The 17,034-nt window shown below is 42.0% G+C and overlaps 1 protein-coding gene across 3 annotated transcripts in view; it reads left to right on the top strand.

The window, feature by feature from the left end:
* Positions 1–17,034, top strand: part of LOC310708276 (glypican-5-like) — a 410,849-nt gene that overhangs the window by 37,880 nt on the left and 355,935 nt on the right. For 2 of the 3 annotated variants that reach the window (XM_083506454.1, XM_083506453.1), the window contains exon 2: positions 2,953–3,114. In XM_083506454.1, coding sequence (XP_083362580.1) covers positions 2,953–3,114 — 162 coding nt within the window. Of the gene's footprint in view, positions 1–2,952; positions 3,154–17,034 lie in introns of all 3 variants that reach the window. The other variant, XM_083506452.1, reaches the window with a different exon arrangement.

The raw sequence follows: 17,034 nt of genomic DNA, 5'->3' as shown, positions 1-17,034 counted from the left end.
TTTTAATGCTCTCTCTAGAGTTATTTAAGGTTTTGGGATTGTACAAAGCTGCATTAACTATTCTCAGCAGCCAAAGTTGAGTACCAAAACCTAGATTAAGGTGGTGTGGGTTTCTTTTTTCGCAATGAAAGATTCCATCCCAAAGCAAGTATTGAGAAAAATGAAATTTCTGAGTTCACAGTATGATGCTCATACCAACATAAAGGCTTCCTAGTGAGACTGCGACTTGCTTTATGTTTTGCTTTAAATACTTTGTGTTCTGCATGGTGTTCTTTTGGCTTTCAGAGGATTTGTGCTGTTTCTGTTTAGGAACAATCTTCGCAGCTTTTTGGCCCTGGATCTGCAGACATTCTCTTCAACCGTCTGTCTGTTTGTTCAGAAAACTAATGGGGCAAAGAATCTTGGCCACCAGTGGCTGCTAAGGTCTCTGTGGCTGTTTCTTCTGTTTTGCAGTGAAGATGAATCATTTCCCTGAAGATAAATATTTTCATCAAACCCAGTGTATGATTTGTAGGTAATAACACCTGCAGAAATCCCAAGCCAAAATTATAGAATGGGCATAGACAGGGGGTTCGAATATAAGCTTTTAACCGGGGACATATAGTGATTTCTGAAGTAGGAAAATAAAAATATATATCATTAACCCTGCTCATATCATATGTGGATATGGATGTAAGATTCTGTGGCAGAAATAGGCCTGTATTGTCACTTACAAAAGAAGTAACATAGATAGAAACCTAGGAGCCAGCTCCTAGTTGCTGAGGTCCCTTTGCCCCCCCATAAAATAATTGACCCCCCCCCAAAAAAAGGTTCATGGGCGTTGCCATTCAAATGGTGTGTGTGCATCGTGCCTTGTGATCAATTATGCAGAGTGGGACTTATATTGCCCCCCCCATTTTATTCAAGTTGGTACCACTGGACAGAAAAAGAACTAAGCTCTAAACTGCAGCAATTGTTGGTAGGATTTCTTTCTAGGCTTCTGTTTTGAAGAAGAACGAACAGACTGAACAGCTCCCAGGTATACATATTTGTGTGTCGAGGCCCCCTAGACCACCCCAATAACTCACACTTCACACATCAATTTTTGTTTAAGGTTTTTGGCATGAATTTGGCCACAACTTTATTTAAATACACACACATGAGTGGTTGCTTAGGCTTTGGTTACGACTATCTGTCCTTGCCCTAGGGACAGAACTGACTTCCGGATTCCAGTGGAAGCCAGTGAGGGAAACAATTTTGAGGAGAAAATGAAGCTGGGCCTCAGTCCCTCACTTCTCACCCTCATGCTCCTTGTGGCTTGCATGGCCCAAGTCCGATGCCAGGGACAAGGATGAAAAGAATGGCAAGCCCCTGGATTCCTTTAACGGAATTCCCTTTCCGCACCACCATTGGAGGGGTAGGCACTTACCCCTCCACCAACCAATTTGAACCAATGCCTAACCGCCAACCTTACAAGTTGTGACGATTTGCTACGCAGTAGGCAAAAACCAAATGGTAACAGCCAATCAGCCAAATGGACAAAATTCCTACCAGGCCCCTGCCCCAAGGCAGACGACCCCATGACAGGCATAGCAAGGTCAGAGGACAATGAACCCCCCCTCCTTATTAGGGAGGGTGGGCGGGTGATCTGGTGCACGCAGCCCAAGAGAAGGCCCCAGGTTGCGAGCCCTGTATGTAAGACCTCTGACTCCTCCCACACTTTAGCAACATAACATTCTCCCCAGCAACACTCCTTACCCAATCACAGCATGTGGCCAATTTGCCCAACAACAGTGGGGTGGCTTTTTTGGCCCCCACCGCAACACGTGCTCTTTATTATAGAGAACATCCTTTGTAAGATGTGGTGCTAAGTATTCAGGTGAAACTGGTGAGCTGACCCCATTCTTCTCAAAAATGCAGATGCAGCCTCTGGTGTTTCTGCAAAAGTGGCAGTCCTTGACTTGACTAGCACATTTTGGCTGTGTGGAGATTATTGTGCCTCTGTACTAAGGGGCAGACGGCTCATTCTGTCCCTTCACCCCTTCTGTAGGCCAGCTCACAACTCCATTATCTTCAAAGTCATTCCAGAAGCCATGGAAATTGGCTTAATTTCAATGCATACTAAAGTCAACAGAGGCCTGAAATTATGTGTACAACTCACATGCACACTCTCAACACACGTTGCAGACCAATTGAATACACAACTCAAAGGACTGTTGCTTTTTCCTTGATAGTAAAGAGGACACACAGGGCACTTCAGGATGCTTTCTATTTTCAAGAGGGATTCAGTAGCATCCCAACAAAGTGTGGAATAACGCTTCCTTGATACAGCATCATCTAGCCTCCTCACCTCCAAGCAAACTACAATGAAGCTCATTAAATTGCCAAATACAGATAGGTAGCCGTGTTGGTCTGCCATAGTCAAAATAAAAAAATTCCTTCCAGTAGCACCTTAAAGACCAACTAAGTTAGTTCTTGGTATGAGCTTTCGTGTGCAAGCACACTTCTTCAGATGGTATCTGAAGAAGTGGTATCTGAAGATGGTATCTGAAGAAGTGTGCATGCACACGAAAGCTCATACCAAGAACTAACTTAGTTGGTCTTTAAGGTGCTAACTGGAAGGAATTTTTTTATTTTAAATTGCCAAAGTAATCTAATCTTACTGCAAGCAAAGCAGGGCGGATGCTCGATCAACAGGTTGTCGGGATGCTCCCACAAATGATGTGCCTGAATTGGGCTCCTTTTTGAACAGAGGCTGCAGTACATGTAATCCTGGATATGATGGCGTTTCCTTAATTTAGTTGATGCAGTCATAAATGCAGTCAGACGCTGAGCCCTTGAAGTGTACAGAAAGGCTGGACATTTTACTTCTTAGGAGCTGCATCACTTTGCTTGTTAGAAATATCTTTGGCGCTGTTTGTTGATGCGCTCACTGAGGATGTTTGTTTTTAATTTATTCTTTTCTTGCAACAGATTCCAACTTACAGATCTGCCAGCACAAAGTGCAAACATGTTGCACTAGAAAGATGGAAGAAAGCTATCAAGCAGCAGTTCGGAGAGAAAGGATGGAGAACATCCAGACTCTAAATTTTGAACTGAAATATATGATTGTCGGTCACATCACAGCTTTTCAAGGTAGGAATATTAAGAAAAATGTGAAGCAACTTCTTCCCTGTGCCAATAAATGCATAAGAACATGCTTGCTGGCTCGACCGATGGACATCTAGTCAGGCAGCCACGTTCCAGTCACAGCCAGCCACATGCTTCTAGGAAGCTTACAATCAGCGTATGAAAGCAACACTGTGATGCTGTGTATATGTAAATAACATTAGAGTAATATGTGTTAAATGTAGGTAAGTATAATACAGTCAAGGCTTGGTTCTCGAACGCCTTGGTACTCATATGTTTTGGCTCCCGAATGCCAAAAACCTGGAAGTGTTCTGGTTTTTGAACGTTTTTCGGAAACCGAATGTCCTACGCAGCTTCCAAAACAGGAGGCATGGGAAGCAGGATCTTAGAGAACCATTTTCAAGGAGTCATTCCTTTTAATGTGCTCTTGTACTCATTGCCTATTGACATTAGGTACACACCTTCACTTTACTGTTTTGGGTACCTGATGAGCTAAAATAATGCCTGTTTCATCAAGCCTATCCAGACGCATGATAATAGTTTTAAGTATTTTGTTTTTAAATGTTTTGTTTGTGTTATCTTGGTTTTTAATGATGGTTTTATATATATTTTTGTGTGTGCCTTTTAGACATTAAAAAATAAAAATGGATTTGTACACCTCTTTTTCTACATAAACTAATAGTGCAGCATTGTTCACCCCCACCCCCTGGCCCGACTTGCGCAAATATGTGTTCTAATATTTCCTTACCAATACTGGAAATCAAGAAATGCTGGTGTGAAGCTATGTAAGGCAAGACGGACATGACTGAGGCAACAGCTCCCTCTGTCCTGTTTTTCTCCAGCATTAATAGTATATTTTGTAATAGAATTTCTATTTGGATGGCAGAAATGTGCTTTTGCTGTTGGATACTGTGACAGGAGAAAGGGTGGGGGAGCAATTTGTTCTATTTCACAGTCTTGAAGGAAAAGGCCTTAGTATCCCACACGGTTTTGAAAATCTGGCACCAAGTCACATTTGAGCCCTCTGCTGTGCCGAAGGGGAAATATGGAGCCATTGTTGAATGACAGTGAGTTATTCAAGTGATCTTTCAGCATCATTATAGAATAAAGCAAAGGTCAGAATAGATTAACCTGTCAGGCCCTGAGGTCAGCCAAGCCGCTTTATTGCTTGACTGAGTGAAATCAGTCATTAGACATTTCAAAGTAGCTTGGATTTACAAGCGTTTTCCAGAAATGGCTACCTAAATTATTGTATTGTGAGTGGTTATAAACTTGCTTTGTCCACCTTAGGTGAGAACACGCCAGAATTTTCAGCTTTGGCCTCTTAAAAGCCTCAAAGGCTCATTTGTTCGTTTTGGTTTGTGTGAGGTTTCAAAAGGCTCTCTAAATCTTTTCTTCAGATGACACTGTATAAACATTCTGTTGCTCAAGCCGGGGCGCCTTTTGGATTTTTTTATCCTGAAATAGTTTTCCCTGCATTGAGTTTGGTTTATTGTTGCATGGTATCATTATAAAACATTAAAGGCTGCATGCCTCAGACTGGTCAGAGGACATAAGCTTCATTCACTTTTTTCATTAGACTTCTGCTGCTTGGAACCATTGAAGAATGGGCTGAATATCAAATTAGTCAATTCAAAATCTGAACAATATGCAATATTTTCAGCAACAAATGAGCCACTCTTTGATTTCTTTCTTTTCTTTTTGGCTTCTCACATTCTATAGATACAAATATTCTCCTTAAAAGTAATGTTCTACTGCAGCACTTTTAAAAAACGAAACAAAACCTGCCAAATTTGTTCAGTGTTGTTTTATGGTCTTCAGTTGGATAATATATCACTTTAAAAAATGCAGCCTGGTAGATTTATTTCTTTATATAGAGATTTTCTGTCCCACCCAGCACACCATTCAAGAATTAAATATCACCATTTCCTAAAATGCAGCCAGGAGCTCAGTACCTGCCCCATACCTGATGCCACGTATGATTTTGTGGTTTAGGGGAAATGGCCTTGTGGGCTGGAGTGGAGAGGCCTGGCAGGCAGAATTCGGCCTGTGGATAGTGGTTCTCTAACCCTGCCTTAAAAACTCAAATAATCATAGTACTCCAAAGACCATCTTAAAAAGCATGACTGTGAATTTAAATACAAGCACCAACAAAGCCCTGTTGTCCACCAGGCAAGCCTGGTCTGATCTGGTCAAGCGAGAGTGTCCCTCCCTTTGATATTCAGGCAATGGGACTGGCTCATCCAAAGACGTGACAAGAGATCTGAAACAGGAAGACACAACCACTGGGTGCCAAGGGCAATATGATAGTTTCAGTGGATACTTCCCACCCATTTGATGTCAGTCCAAGGCCAGAATATCTTTGGACAGAGGCAGCTCCTTGATTTATTTTTTTTAATGATTTGGAAAGTGACAGTTCCTTTAGTGATGAACTGTGTGCTCTTGGCAACTTGTGTTTTGTGTCCTCGGTGCATGTTGTTATTAACTTCCTTGGGCTGTGTGCACACCATACATTTAAAGCATGTGACTTCTCCCAAAGGAGCACAGGAACTATAGTTTCTTAAGGGTGAGCTACAGTTCCCAGGATCCTTTGTGCTTTAAATGTATTGTGTGCTGAGGGACGACAACGAATGAGGAGGAGGCGGAGCTGGCACCACAGCATTAAGCTGCTACACACGCCTCCCGGAGGCACCTGGTTGGCCACCTCCGGTGGGCGTGGGTGCCAGCCAGGTAGGAGGGGAGGGGGCTAATGCCCCCTACCGGGGGCGGAGCTCGGTCTCCCGCCCACAACCACTCCCCTCTCTTCCAGGGAGGAGAGTCTTTCCCAGGATCCTTTGTGCTTTAAATGTATTGTGTGTACAGTGGTGCCTCTCAAGACGAAAAGAATCTGTTCTGTGATTCTCTTCGTCTAGCAGTTTTTTCGTCTTGCGAAGCAAGCCCATTGATGGATTAGCGGATTAGTGCTATTAGCGGCTTTTAGCGGCTTATCGGCTGATCGGATCAGCTGATAAGCGGCTTAGCAGCTTAGAAAAAGGGGGGAAGGGGAAAAAACCCACAGGAACTCGCAATACATTTTTGTCTTGCGAAGCAAGCCCATAGGAGATTCGTTTTGTGAAGCTCCTCCAAAATGGAAAACTCTTTCGTCTAGCGAGTTTTCTGTCTTGCGAGGCATTCGTCTTGCGGGGCACCACTGTATACAAGGAGATTAAATGAGCTGGCTAAAGAGCCAAATAATGAAATCTCTCAATGGGTTAAATGGTCAAAACAATCTGCCTTGTGTAAGATAGCTAAGCCTGCACGGTGTGCATCCAAAAATAAAGCTGAAACATTGCCCAAGATTACAGAATTCTGAAGGCAAGCATTAATTTGACATTGGGATTTCCACTGGTGCATAACCTTGCCTTAATTTGGCTGCTGCTTTTGAATCCAATCTGAGCTCTGTGATCAGCATCTTGAGAATTCCATTTTAAATAAACAAAGAAATGGATATCCTCCTCTCTGTGGGATGTTCAATCCTGTGTAATTAATCGTGGTGGACCAATAGGTTGATGCTTGCAATGCTTTTCTGTCCTGCTGAAGTGAACGAAAGGTAGTGCTCTAAGGACTGTGCTGTAAGAGTGTTAATTGAAAGACTTGGGTACCGGCTTAAAAACCTTAAAGGAAAGTGCAATCGCCAGCCGACCTCTATTCAAATAGTTTGACATAATACTTTTCTTAGAAAAATGCGGACTTACAAACACCTTTTTTAATACTTTCACCTATAAGGACTTAGTTTTTAAGCTATATTTTGGAGGTTATTTCAATAGTCTTGCCATTAGGGCTGAAATGGGATAATTTTAACAGCTGCCAGATTCGCATAGAATGATTAGTATATAAGGCTACATTAAATTCATCACATCTGCACATAGATATTGTTGTTCTTGGCATCCTGCCCACTTCATACATGTGGTTAAGCTTAGTGCTGCCGCCGAATTCTCTGTTTTAATAAAAAGATTTGCAATATTAGCAAACCATTGCTGGGGCACACACTTAATAAATCAGTTGCATTCTAAAAATATTTTTAGTTTTGACTTGCTTTTACTAGTTGCTGTGTCAACTGCCTTTAACAGTGAAGGGTGCGCTGCTCGCTGATGTACACCTCTAGATACAGGGAAGAGGGCTTATGCCAGCAACAACATTCCTCCCATCTATTTGGGTTCATTATCAATATCTTCAAAACAGCAGTTGTATATTACTAGCAACGGCAGCCTATCTTGCAGGTTTTTTCTTAATAATAAAAAAAATACAGTATTCCCCCAGTTCAGAAACTCCAAGTCATTGCAAGGTGAGCAAAACCACCCTGTGAGCTTTCAGCTCAGCTTGCGATGGCTCATTGCCAGCCCTCCATCCTTCTCTGCTCCCAGTTTCCCTCCCCTTCTTCCCTTCCAGTCACCAAGTCACAAAGGAGGGGGGTGGGGTGGGAACAGCAGCAGGAAAGGCTGGTGAAATTTGTCCTAAATTCCGATGCTTCTCATCTGCAATGAAGAGGCAGGAGCAGACCGGGTGGCTTGACTGTCAAGGGAAGATCTGAAATGTGACAAGTGGTGCTGTGCAAAATGAAAACTCTGATTCCACGTTTCTTTAAGGTCTTTAATGGGAAACATTGATTTTAACTGGGAAGTCCTGCTTCTGAAAGTGGCACCGCTTCACAATGCCAGAGGTGCATGTTAATATTGTCAGAACTTGAGTCGAAAGATGAACCTGTATTCATTTTTGCTTAAGGGTTGTTATTTCATTTATTCAGTTTGGGAGTCCCCTCTAGTTTCCACTCACTTGCCTGGTTGCCTTGGATAGGGAGATTTATGAAGGGGAGGACTCTTCCTTATAATAATTTGTGGTTGATTATTATTATTATTATTATTATTATTATTACTTATTTGCCACTACTTGTTTGACACAGGACATTTATGAACTGCTCTTTCTCCCTCCTCTTCAGCTGAAAAAGCCTTCTGCTCCTTTAAGAGCAATTGTGCCTTAGCTGTGTAGAATGAATGCGGCTTTTCTTGTACAGTCATATCTTGCATCCCAGACACCTTGGTACTCAGACGTTTTGGCTCCCGCAAACCTGGAAGTGAGTGTTCTGGTTTGTGAACGTTCTTTGGAACCTGAATGTCTGACGGGGCTTCCAATTGGCTGCAGGAGGTTCCTGCAGCCAATCAGAAGCCATGCTTTGGTTTCTGAACAGTTTGGAAGCCGAACGTCCCGCTTGCTGTCTTCCCTCCTGAGGAAAATTCCCAAGAACAAAGTAAATTTCTATTTATTCTTGATGGGTTCAAATGGCACACATGTGGAGACAAACAATTTCGATGGGAAGAAATATCAAGGGTGTATGTGTGTGAGTAAAGCTTTGCCGCTCACAGAAACTAAAGAGAAGTCTCCCCTCCAAACACTTTGAATGAAGTGGTAACAGGTGCTGCGTGCAAAACAAGAGAGAGAGAGAGAGAGAGAGAGAGAGAGAGAGAGAGAGATGGCTCTACTCCTGTCATTTTTACGCTGAGGGTAATTTAAGGTAATGAGAATCCAAATACTGGTAATTTATTCATTCTGCTGCTGTTTTCTCTAGGGATATGCAGGACATGGTTCTTTGAAACCTATCCCAGGCTTCAGTCGGTGAATTAACAGGTATTAGGGGATGTGAAGAAATGGTTTGTTTTAAACTCAACTGTTTGAGACAAATTGGATTTTGATTTGATTTGGAGCATTTCTCTTCTGGTTCATTTGTTCTTAAAGGACAGAGGAATTATAAGCTTCCTAGTGATGGTGATTGAACTGGTGTGGTATGAAACACACAATGCCTGAAACAATTTCTGAGCTTCTTGCAAGCCTAAGCCAGACCCTACTTATAATTCTGGATTTTTCTTCTTTCCTATTTGGTGGAGTAAAGAGCGATGTAGCCCTGTCACAGAATCCTTGTCATTTCTCTGACAAGCAAGGAAATGAATTGTTGGCACTGCTTGCTAGTGCTTCATATTGTTCTGATTCCTCCACACAGTCCTCCAGATTGCACCAAGAGGAACAGATGGAGTGTGTGTCTGTGTGTGAATGCACACTTCATTCTAACAATTGAAGGAATTCCACTGGTGAATGATTCCCGACAGTATCCTAGTCTGTCATTGGCCAACCATTTCAAATGAGTGCCAGCAAACAGGCGTCCCTCTATTCAGAAGGCTGAGATGTTGTAGTTCACGGCATAAACAGACTTGTCAGGTAGGAAAATAAATCAATATATAAAAAAAGCAAAAGTATGAGTAACCAGAGATTCCCTGCTGCCTCTTCAGTAGATCACATTGTATTCCACCCCACACAATATCCTTCTACTAGAATTGCTACGTACTGATATCATGAGCCCACAGCGTATGGTGGCTGTCCCTTACCACAAACATTATAACTGCTGAACGCTTCTTAGTTTTAAAACTAATTTTGTCAACACTATTTCTGCTTCCCCAGGCATGGTCTAGCTAAGTGGTTTTTCCACTGACCACACATTCACAGCACTGTGGTTTAACAATCAAGCCCTTTTCACAGGGAACTCGGGGAATTGTAGCTCTGTGAGGAAAATAGGGGTCTCCTATCAAAGCTCAACACCCTTAACAAACGTTTCCCAGAATTATTTGGGGGGAAACTAATGGTTTTTCATCATCCTGGGAAAAATGGACAAGTGGGGTGCCAAAGGGTTCTGATCTGGGCCCATTGTTATTCATTGTCTTTATAAACGACTTGGATGAAGGAATTGAGGGGATGTTCACCAGAACTGCAGATGACACTAAACTGGGAGGGATTGCTAATGCCAGAGAAGACAGAATCATGATTCAAGATGACCTTAACACATTGGAGAACTGGGCCCAAACTAACAAAATGAGTTTCAGTGGGGACAAATGTAAGATACTACACTTAGGCAGGAAGAACCAGATGCACAAATATAAGTTGGGGGGGGGGACACCTGGCTTACTAGCACTATATGTGAAAAGGATCAAGGGGATTCCGACATAAGCAGGGTCTAGGAATCAAGGAAAGCCTGGACAAAATAAGTTTTTACAATACATCTGAAGCTGGTTTACATATAGCAGGGAGGAGAGCATTCCATAATAAAGGAGCAAAAGCAGAAAATGTCCATCTTGTGATATCACCACCCTGTGATATTCTGTAGGATGCAGTTCCATGAGTAGAATTTTGTCAGATAATCTAAGTGATTTTACAGGTTTATACAGGGGCAGGTAACCTCATCCCGATTATGCTCGTACAAACAACTTCAGAAAAATGTCTGGGATACACAGGGGAAGGTTTGATTAGCAATGCTGATTTGCAGTGACGTGCTGAAAGCCACATGGGCTTTGATTGAAAGTATCCATCCCGGTTTGTAGTTAATTACAAAATGAGGTTCAAGCACAGTGCTGTGAATGGATTCAATCCAAAATCAATGAGCTATTTAAAAGCCGAGAGATCTCAGCTGTGGTTTCTATTACTTGCTGTGTGATGATTGAGAGGTAAAACTGCTGTTTCAAAATAGGTTGTCATGATTCCTAAATGCTAGGTCTCTTGCTCAGAGAATTGGTTACAGCTTGCCTTTTCGCATGTGTAATCCTACTAAGTATAGCTCTTCTCCATATTGACTTATTGAGCATAAGTCTGGCCTGTGGCCTTTGGCGTATATGTTTCCTCACATAGAGATTGCAATTGCTGAGCCCTCTCCAGCTTAATTTTGAATTAGCTTGGTCCCTATAAATTTTCTCAGGGAGCATTTAGGGAAAAGTTGAGTGTCCTTTAAAGTTGATACTTGTTCACAGATGTGTCTTACTTTATCGGCCCTTGTGCCACCTTTGTGGTGAGGCTTGGAAATTCAACTGCCGCTCCTCTTCCAAAGTAAAAAAAAACCACATTGGAACAGACAAAGCTTGAGATATGGGTGTGGGACAACTGCCACAAAATCCTATGCAAGACTGTTTTTTTCTTGGAAGGCCCATTGCTCAGTCCCAAAGCAGATGATTTGCATGCCGACCATCTCCAGTTCAATCCCTGCTATCTCTAGACAGTGCTGGACTCCTGTCTGAAACTCTGGAGAGTTGCTGCAAAACAGTGTAAACCAGGTGTGGCCAATGGGGCACCCTTCAGATTTTGCTGAACCCCCTTCAGCCCCAGCCAACATTGATAATATTTAGGAATGATGGTCCCAACAACATTAGAAGCGAATTGTTTCCATTACTCCTGATGCAAACAGTACCAAGCTAGGTGGACAACTGGTATGGCTCTGTATAAAGCAACTTCCTGTTTCTAACTGAGAGTACAGTGGTACCTCAGGTTACAAACACCTTGGGTTACAGACTCTGCTAACCCGGAAGTAGTACCTCGGGTAAATAACTTTACCTCAGGATGAGAACAGAAATCGCACGGCAGCAGGAGGCCCCATTAGCTAAAGTGGTACCTCAGGTTAAGAACAGGTTAAGAATGGACCTCCGGAACAAATTAAGTTCATAATCAGAGGTACCACTGTATTGACCCCAAAAGGAGAAGTCATTCATATATTAAATGTGGAAAAAGACTAGTAAATATCTTCAAGTGTTGCCTGGATCTTTATTTTGAACTTTTGTTTCCCTAAAATATTGAAACTGGAGTGCAGAAGATTATTATAAATGAACCACACCTGAACGAGGTGGGTTGAGCTGTGTTGTGTCGTTCTGAAGTAGGTGCTGAAAATGGACTTAGATCTGACTTGGAAACTCAGTGTGATCAGCAGGCTTCTAGAAAGACTGTGCTTGTGCCCTAAGGGTGCTTGCAGGTGTGGAATCCAGGAGCAAAAATGTTGGCAGCCTATGCGTATTTCTGCAGTTGTGTTAGATATTATGCTTGAAGATAAAAAAAAATTAATTAGTGAATTACTTGTCAGCAACTTACTAAAAAAAAATTTTTTTTTTAGGTATCTAATTTTAAACCAAGCATCTAAGCTGTCCCATTGCTGCATTCAGTTCTCCTTTTACTTTATTATACCCTCCAGTATCTCTTTCCAATATTGAAAAAGACTCCGGTGGGTTCAGCTAGCACCTGGAGACTGGAGACTGGGGAGCAGGCAAAGGGTGAAGAAGCTCCCAAGATGATTTGTCTTTCCACCTGAGGAGCATGACCCAGGGAAGAATTGTCTTGTCTGCTTCTTCTTTTTCATCCATCTCTTTCTTACTCTACTCTGGGATGGAGAGGGTTAAAGTCTGGTTATGTGGGAAGGATATCTAGGATATACTAAAACTTCATTACAGTGAACTGATACATCAGTTTAATGAATCGCGGTAGGAAATAATGTAATTCTGATACACTGGGCAGTATCTCTCAAGGGAAAGAAGAGTGGAGGGATCTTGCAATAAATCAGTTTCTGTGGAATCTTTGTAGAATTTGGCAGACCTGTTACAATTCCTTAGACTGAAGTCTATCATTTTGCTTTTTTGTTTATATTTGCTTGTTTGTCGGCTCCTGCATATTTTTATGGATGTGCATAATACATAGGAAGTTTGTATAAAAAATCAAACTCTGATTAGAATAAAAGACACCATCCAGGCAAAACTAACCACTTTAAACTCTTATTCACTGGTCTGTGCATGCTTAATTCTGCCACTGAAATCCATTTTTGAACTGCCTAACTTTGGCTTAGTTGTGCCCAAGCTTTTAAAGGAGCAGTAAACTGAATTGGCTTAAAAAAAAAAACAAAAAACTTCAGCTCTTATTACAGAACTCCCCACTCGCATTAGATTTTTTTTAAAAAAAAATCTGATTGTTTTAGTTTCATGATCTCATCATCCCCGCTATAAATCCTTGTTGGTATAACTCCAAACAATGTATTTGGACACTTATGCTTTGCTAGTATTCCCTAAACTCTGTATTTTGATGGAACAGGCTTGATCTATCTCTGTAAATTAAACCCTTTACTTCAGCTGCCTATCAAATTGGGGTTTTTTTGTCTAGCTTTTCCTGAAGTTCTGACCTCTTTAATATCTTCAACATGTAGAAATAAAGAGAATTCTTAAGATACGCCAGGCAGCATTAGTAAATGTTAGTATTCCTTTATGAACAAATGGCCTGTTAAGCTTCTGCTTCGGTCTGCAACCTGAGCACACTTGACCTCGGAACGCCTAAAATGATATCAGCTATCCTCCTGGCTATGCAAATAAGATTATTTTGGGGTTGCTATGAAATGCAGTTCATTGACAGAAGGCTCATGTGCAGTTTGCCGAGGTTTAAATTAAGACTGACCTTTCCATATTAATCAGGATAGAAATCCTTGATCCAAAAGTCAAGCAGCATGCTTCATCTCTTCATATTGCTCTCCTGAGCTCACTGTGGGTGTTTCCCCAAGTTCCTATACAAGGGATTAGAGGGGAGGGGAAGCAGTAGTTTTAAGATGCAGAAATAACAGATTTAGCTCTGTTGGTGGTAGCACTTTGTAACTGCAAAATGTTCTTGTGGTCGCAGGCCTATCAAAAGCATGGACTTCAATTTCACGACAATTTGCTGTTGCTAATATTGTATCATTTTACAATCAGTCTCTAAAACAAAATACACAAATTAAGAGCTAGAGCTGCCTATACTTTGAGTAAGGTAGATTACTGCAAGATAGATTACTGAGAGTATAAATAAAAAAATTCCTTCCAGTAGCACCTTAAAGACCAACTAAGTTAGTTCTTGGTATGAGCTTTTGTGTGCATGCACACTTCTTCAGATACACTGAAACAGAAGTTGCCAGATCCTTCTATATAGTGAGAAGGTGGGGAGGGGTATTACTCAGAAGGGTGGTGGGAATGGGTGATTGGCAGGTGGCTGAGATGAGCCTGTTGACGACTCTTAACGACTGCAATAGGTCTTACAGGAAAAGGCAAGGGGTGAGAAGGTGAGAAATGGCTTAGTCATGTATAATGAGATAAGAATCCAATGTCTTTGTTCAAACCAGGTCTCTCCATGGTTTTAAGTTTTTTTATTTTGACTATGGCAGACCAGCACGGCTACCTATCTGTTACTGAGAGTATGTTGGCTATGGAAGCCACAGAATCTTCAGAGCTTATAGCACCATGGAAATCACACCATGTTTTGAGTGCAGAAGTTGCAGACATGTAAATATAAACTGATCATCTAATTACACCTTAAGGCAAGATGCGGTATCTTTGAACAGACATTCCTGCATGTTTTTGTTTGTTTTGAGAAAAAATCAAATAGTCCTGTGGCTCAGATGAGGCTGGTTACACTGGGAGAGTAGGTTCAACCCTATCCTGTGCAATTTTCCTGATTTAAATCACCCTTTCCTGTTACCAGCTTTGCTACACATGTACTCATGAACTAATATTTTGCGTGTGTTCAAAGAACTGACCCTTCGGGGAACTTTACTGGAGACCATTGTGTGCCACAGAGGTTACTGCAGTGGACAAGAAGGAAGGAAGGAAGGAAGGAAGGAAGGAAGGAAAGAAAGGAAAGAAAGGAAGAAAGGAAGAAAGGAAGAAAGAAAGAAAGAAAGAAAGAAAGAAAGAAAGAAAGAAAGAAAGAATATTTCCTCATATACTTGAATCACACAATGCACTATGATTTAAGGTATTGATTTGCACAAAATAGTGGGCAATGAGTAAAATAGCTTTGCAGGTTGGTGCAGCAACACAGAAACAAAATGTAGCAGGATGGTTAGTTCAGTGGCAGATTTAGGGTGGCACGACTGGTTTGGTTGCACTGGGCATGGAGTCTTCGAGGTGCCACAACTATTGTGTTGAATGGAAGACAAGAGGTGTGTGCGTCGAATTTTGGGTTTTTTTATAAAAAAATTTATTGGTTTTTCACAGTTTTTGTAAACACAAACAATACACAACACCGACACACAAGCACACAAACAAACATGTACAATTTCATATCCTTATTTCTTAAACCTTACTTCATCGACTTCCCCATACATCCCCTTTCTACATCCCAATCTCCAAATTTGTTTCAGCAAATCCTAAACCTTGGTTTTTTTCAAAATTTCCCCCTTATTCATTTCTTTTACTTAATCTTTTACAGCTGTAATCCCTTTTTTTCTCTAAAACCTCGACATTTTAACATTCATTAATTTTACAATACTTCTTAAGATAAATTTTAAATTTCTTCCAATCTTCATCCGCCGTCTCTTTCCCCTGGTCGCGGATTCTGCCGGTCATTTCAGCCAGTCCCATATAGTCTATCACCTTCATCTGCCATTCTTCCAGAGTGGGTAGGTCTTGTGTCTTCCAATACTTTGCGATAAGTATTCTTGCTGCTATTGTGGCATACATGAAAAAAGTTCGGTCTTTCTTTAGCACCGATTGGCCGACAATGCCCAAGAGAAAGGCCTCTGGTTTCTTAGGGAAAGTACATTTAAGTACCTTTTTTATTTCATTATATATCATTTCCCAGAAGGCCTTAATCTTCGGGCACGTCCACCAAAGGTGGTAAAAAGTACCTTCAATTTCTTTACATTTCCAACACTTATTATCAGGCAAATGGTAAATTTTTGCTAGCTTGACTGGGGTCATGTACCACCTATAAATCATTTTCATAATATTTTCTTTTAAGGCATTACATGCCGTAAATTTTAAACCAGTGGTCCACAACTGTTCCCAGTCAGCAAACATAATGTTATGACCAATGTCCTGTGCCCACTTAATCATAACTGATTTAACTGTTTCATCTTGTGTATTCCATTTCAGCAACAAGTTATACATTCTTGACAAATTTTTAGCATTGGGTTCTAACAGTTCTGTTTCTAATTTTGATTTCTCCACCTGGAAGCCAATTTTCCTGTCTTGTTTATAAACCTCCATTATTTGATAATAGTGGAGCCAGTCTCGTACTTTAGCCTTCAATTTCTCATAACTCTGTAATTTCAATTTATCACCCTCTTGTTCCAAAATTTCCCAATATCTTGGCCATTTAGCCTCCATATTGAGTTTTTTCACGGCTTTAGCCTCCATTGGCGAGTGTGCATCGAATTTTGGTGTCACAGAAATCTGAAACCCCAAGGTTAGTTGTGGTTCGAGGACCCGATCCCCGCATAGTGGAATGAAAACACACGGACACGTGATATAAGGTTAATGGGCAAGAAAAGGCCACAAATTTATTGATTAAAGCAAGTGAAAAGGTATTGGTTTAGGCATTGGATTACGTCAACTGACTCCACCCACTTGGAGAGGGGTGAGTCTAAGAGAGGGGGGTTTATTCACCAGTAGGTGGAGCCTGTTGATGCTAATCCAACTATAAGCTCTCCTCTGATGTCACCGAGGGTCGTGCCATGGCCTCCCGCCACACAGGCATCGGACAGAATACACGACCGCTGGATTTCTTTAACGGAATATCCAAGAATTGAAGGCGTAGGCGATGGCCACACCTAGCCCTTCCACACACCACAACACATTATTCCAATGCCTAAGCGCCACCCGAGCCCAAAAGGCTCGCCGCAAAGATCCAAAACTCTCCCAGTACTCCAATCACAAGGAATAAGCTCCGATAGCAATAAACAGCCCCCCCCCCACTCTAAGCCTTGCGAAATACTTCCCTGGCTTCTGCAGACAGCAAGGAGGGTAGACCTGTTGACTCGCAACGGGACGACGAAGAGTGAGGGCCGCGTGGCTGGCGCAGCAGCAATTGACGCTGCCGTCCATGACCCTTCGGAGGCACCTGGTTGGGTGCCTGCCCGTGGGCGTGGTGCGCCAGCCAGGTGAGAAGGAGGCAAGGGGGCTAACGCCCCCTGCTTGAGGCGGGAACCGGCTCCCGCCCACAACCACTCCCCTCTTTTGCAGGAGGAGAGTCTTTATTGCATGATCCTTCATGAGCATATGCCAGTGTTTCCCCAGTGGGTCATCTGTTACCAGTTGTGCATTCCAGCTTCCCAGTTTTTCAAAGGCACTCAGTTGCTCC

The sequence above is a fragment of the Podarcis liolepis genome, assembly GCF_965112155.1.
Source record: "Podarcis liolepis genome assembly, chromosome: 5".
Classification (NCBI taxonomy): Eukaryota; Metazoa; Chordata; class Lepidosauria; order Squamata; family Lacertidae; genus Podarcis; species Podarcis liolepis.
The sequence above is the reverse complement of the archived record's forward strand: the minus strand, read 5'-3'. Positions and strand labels throughout refer to the sequence as shown.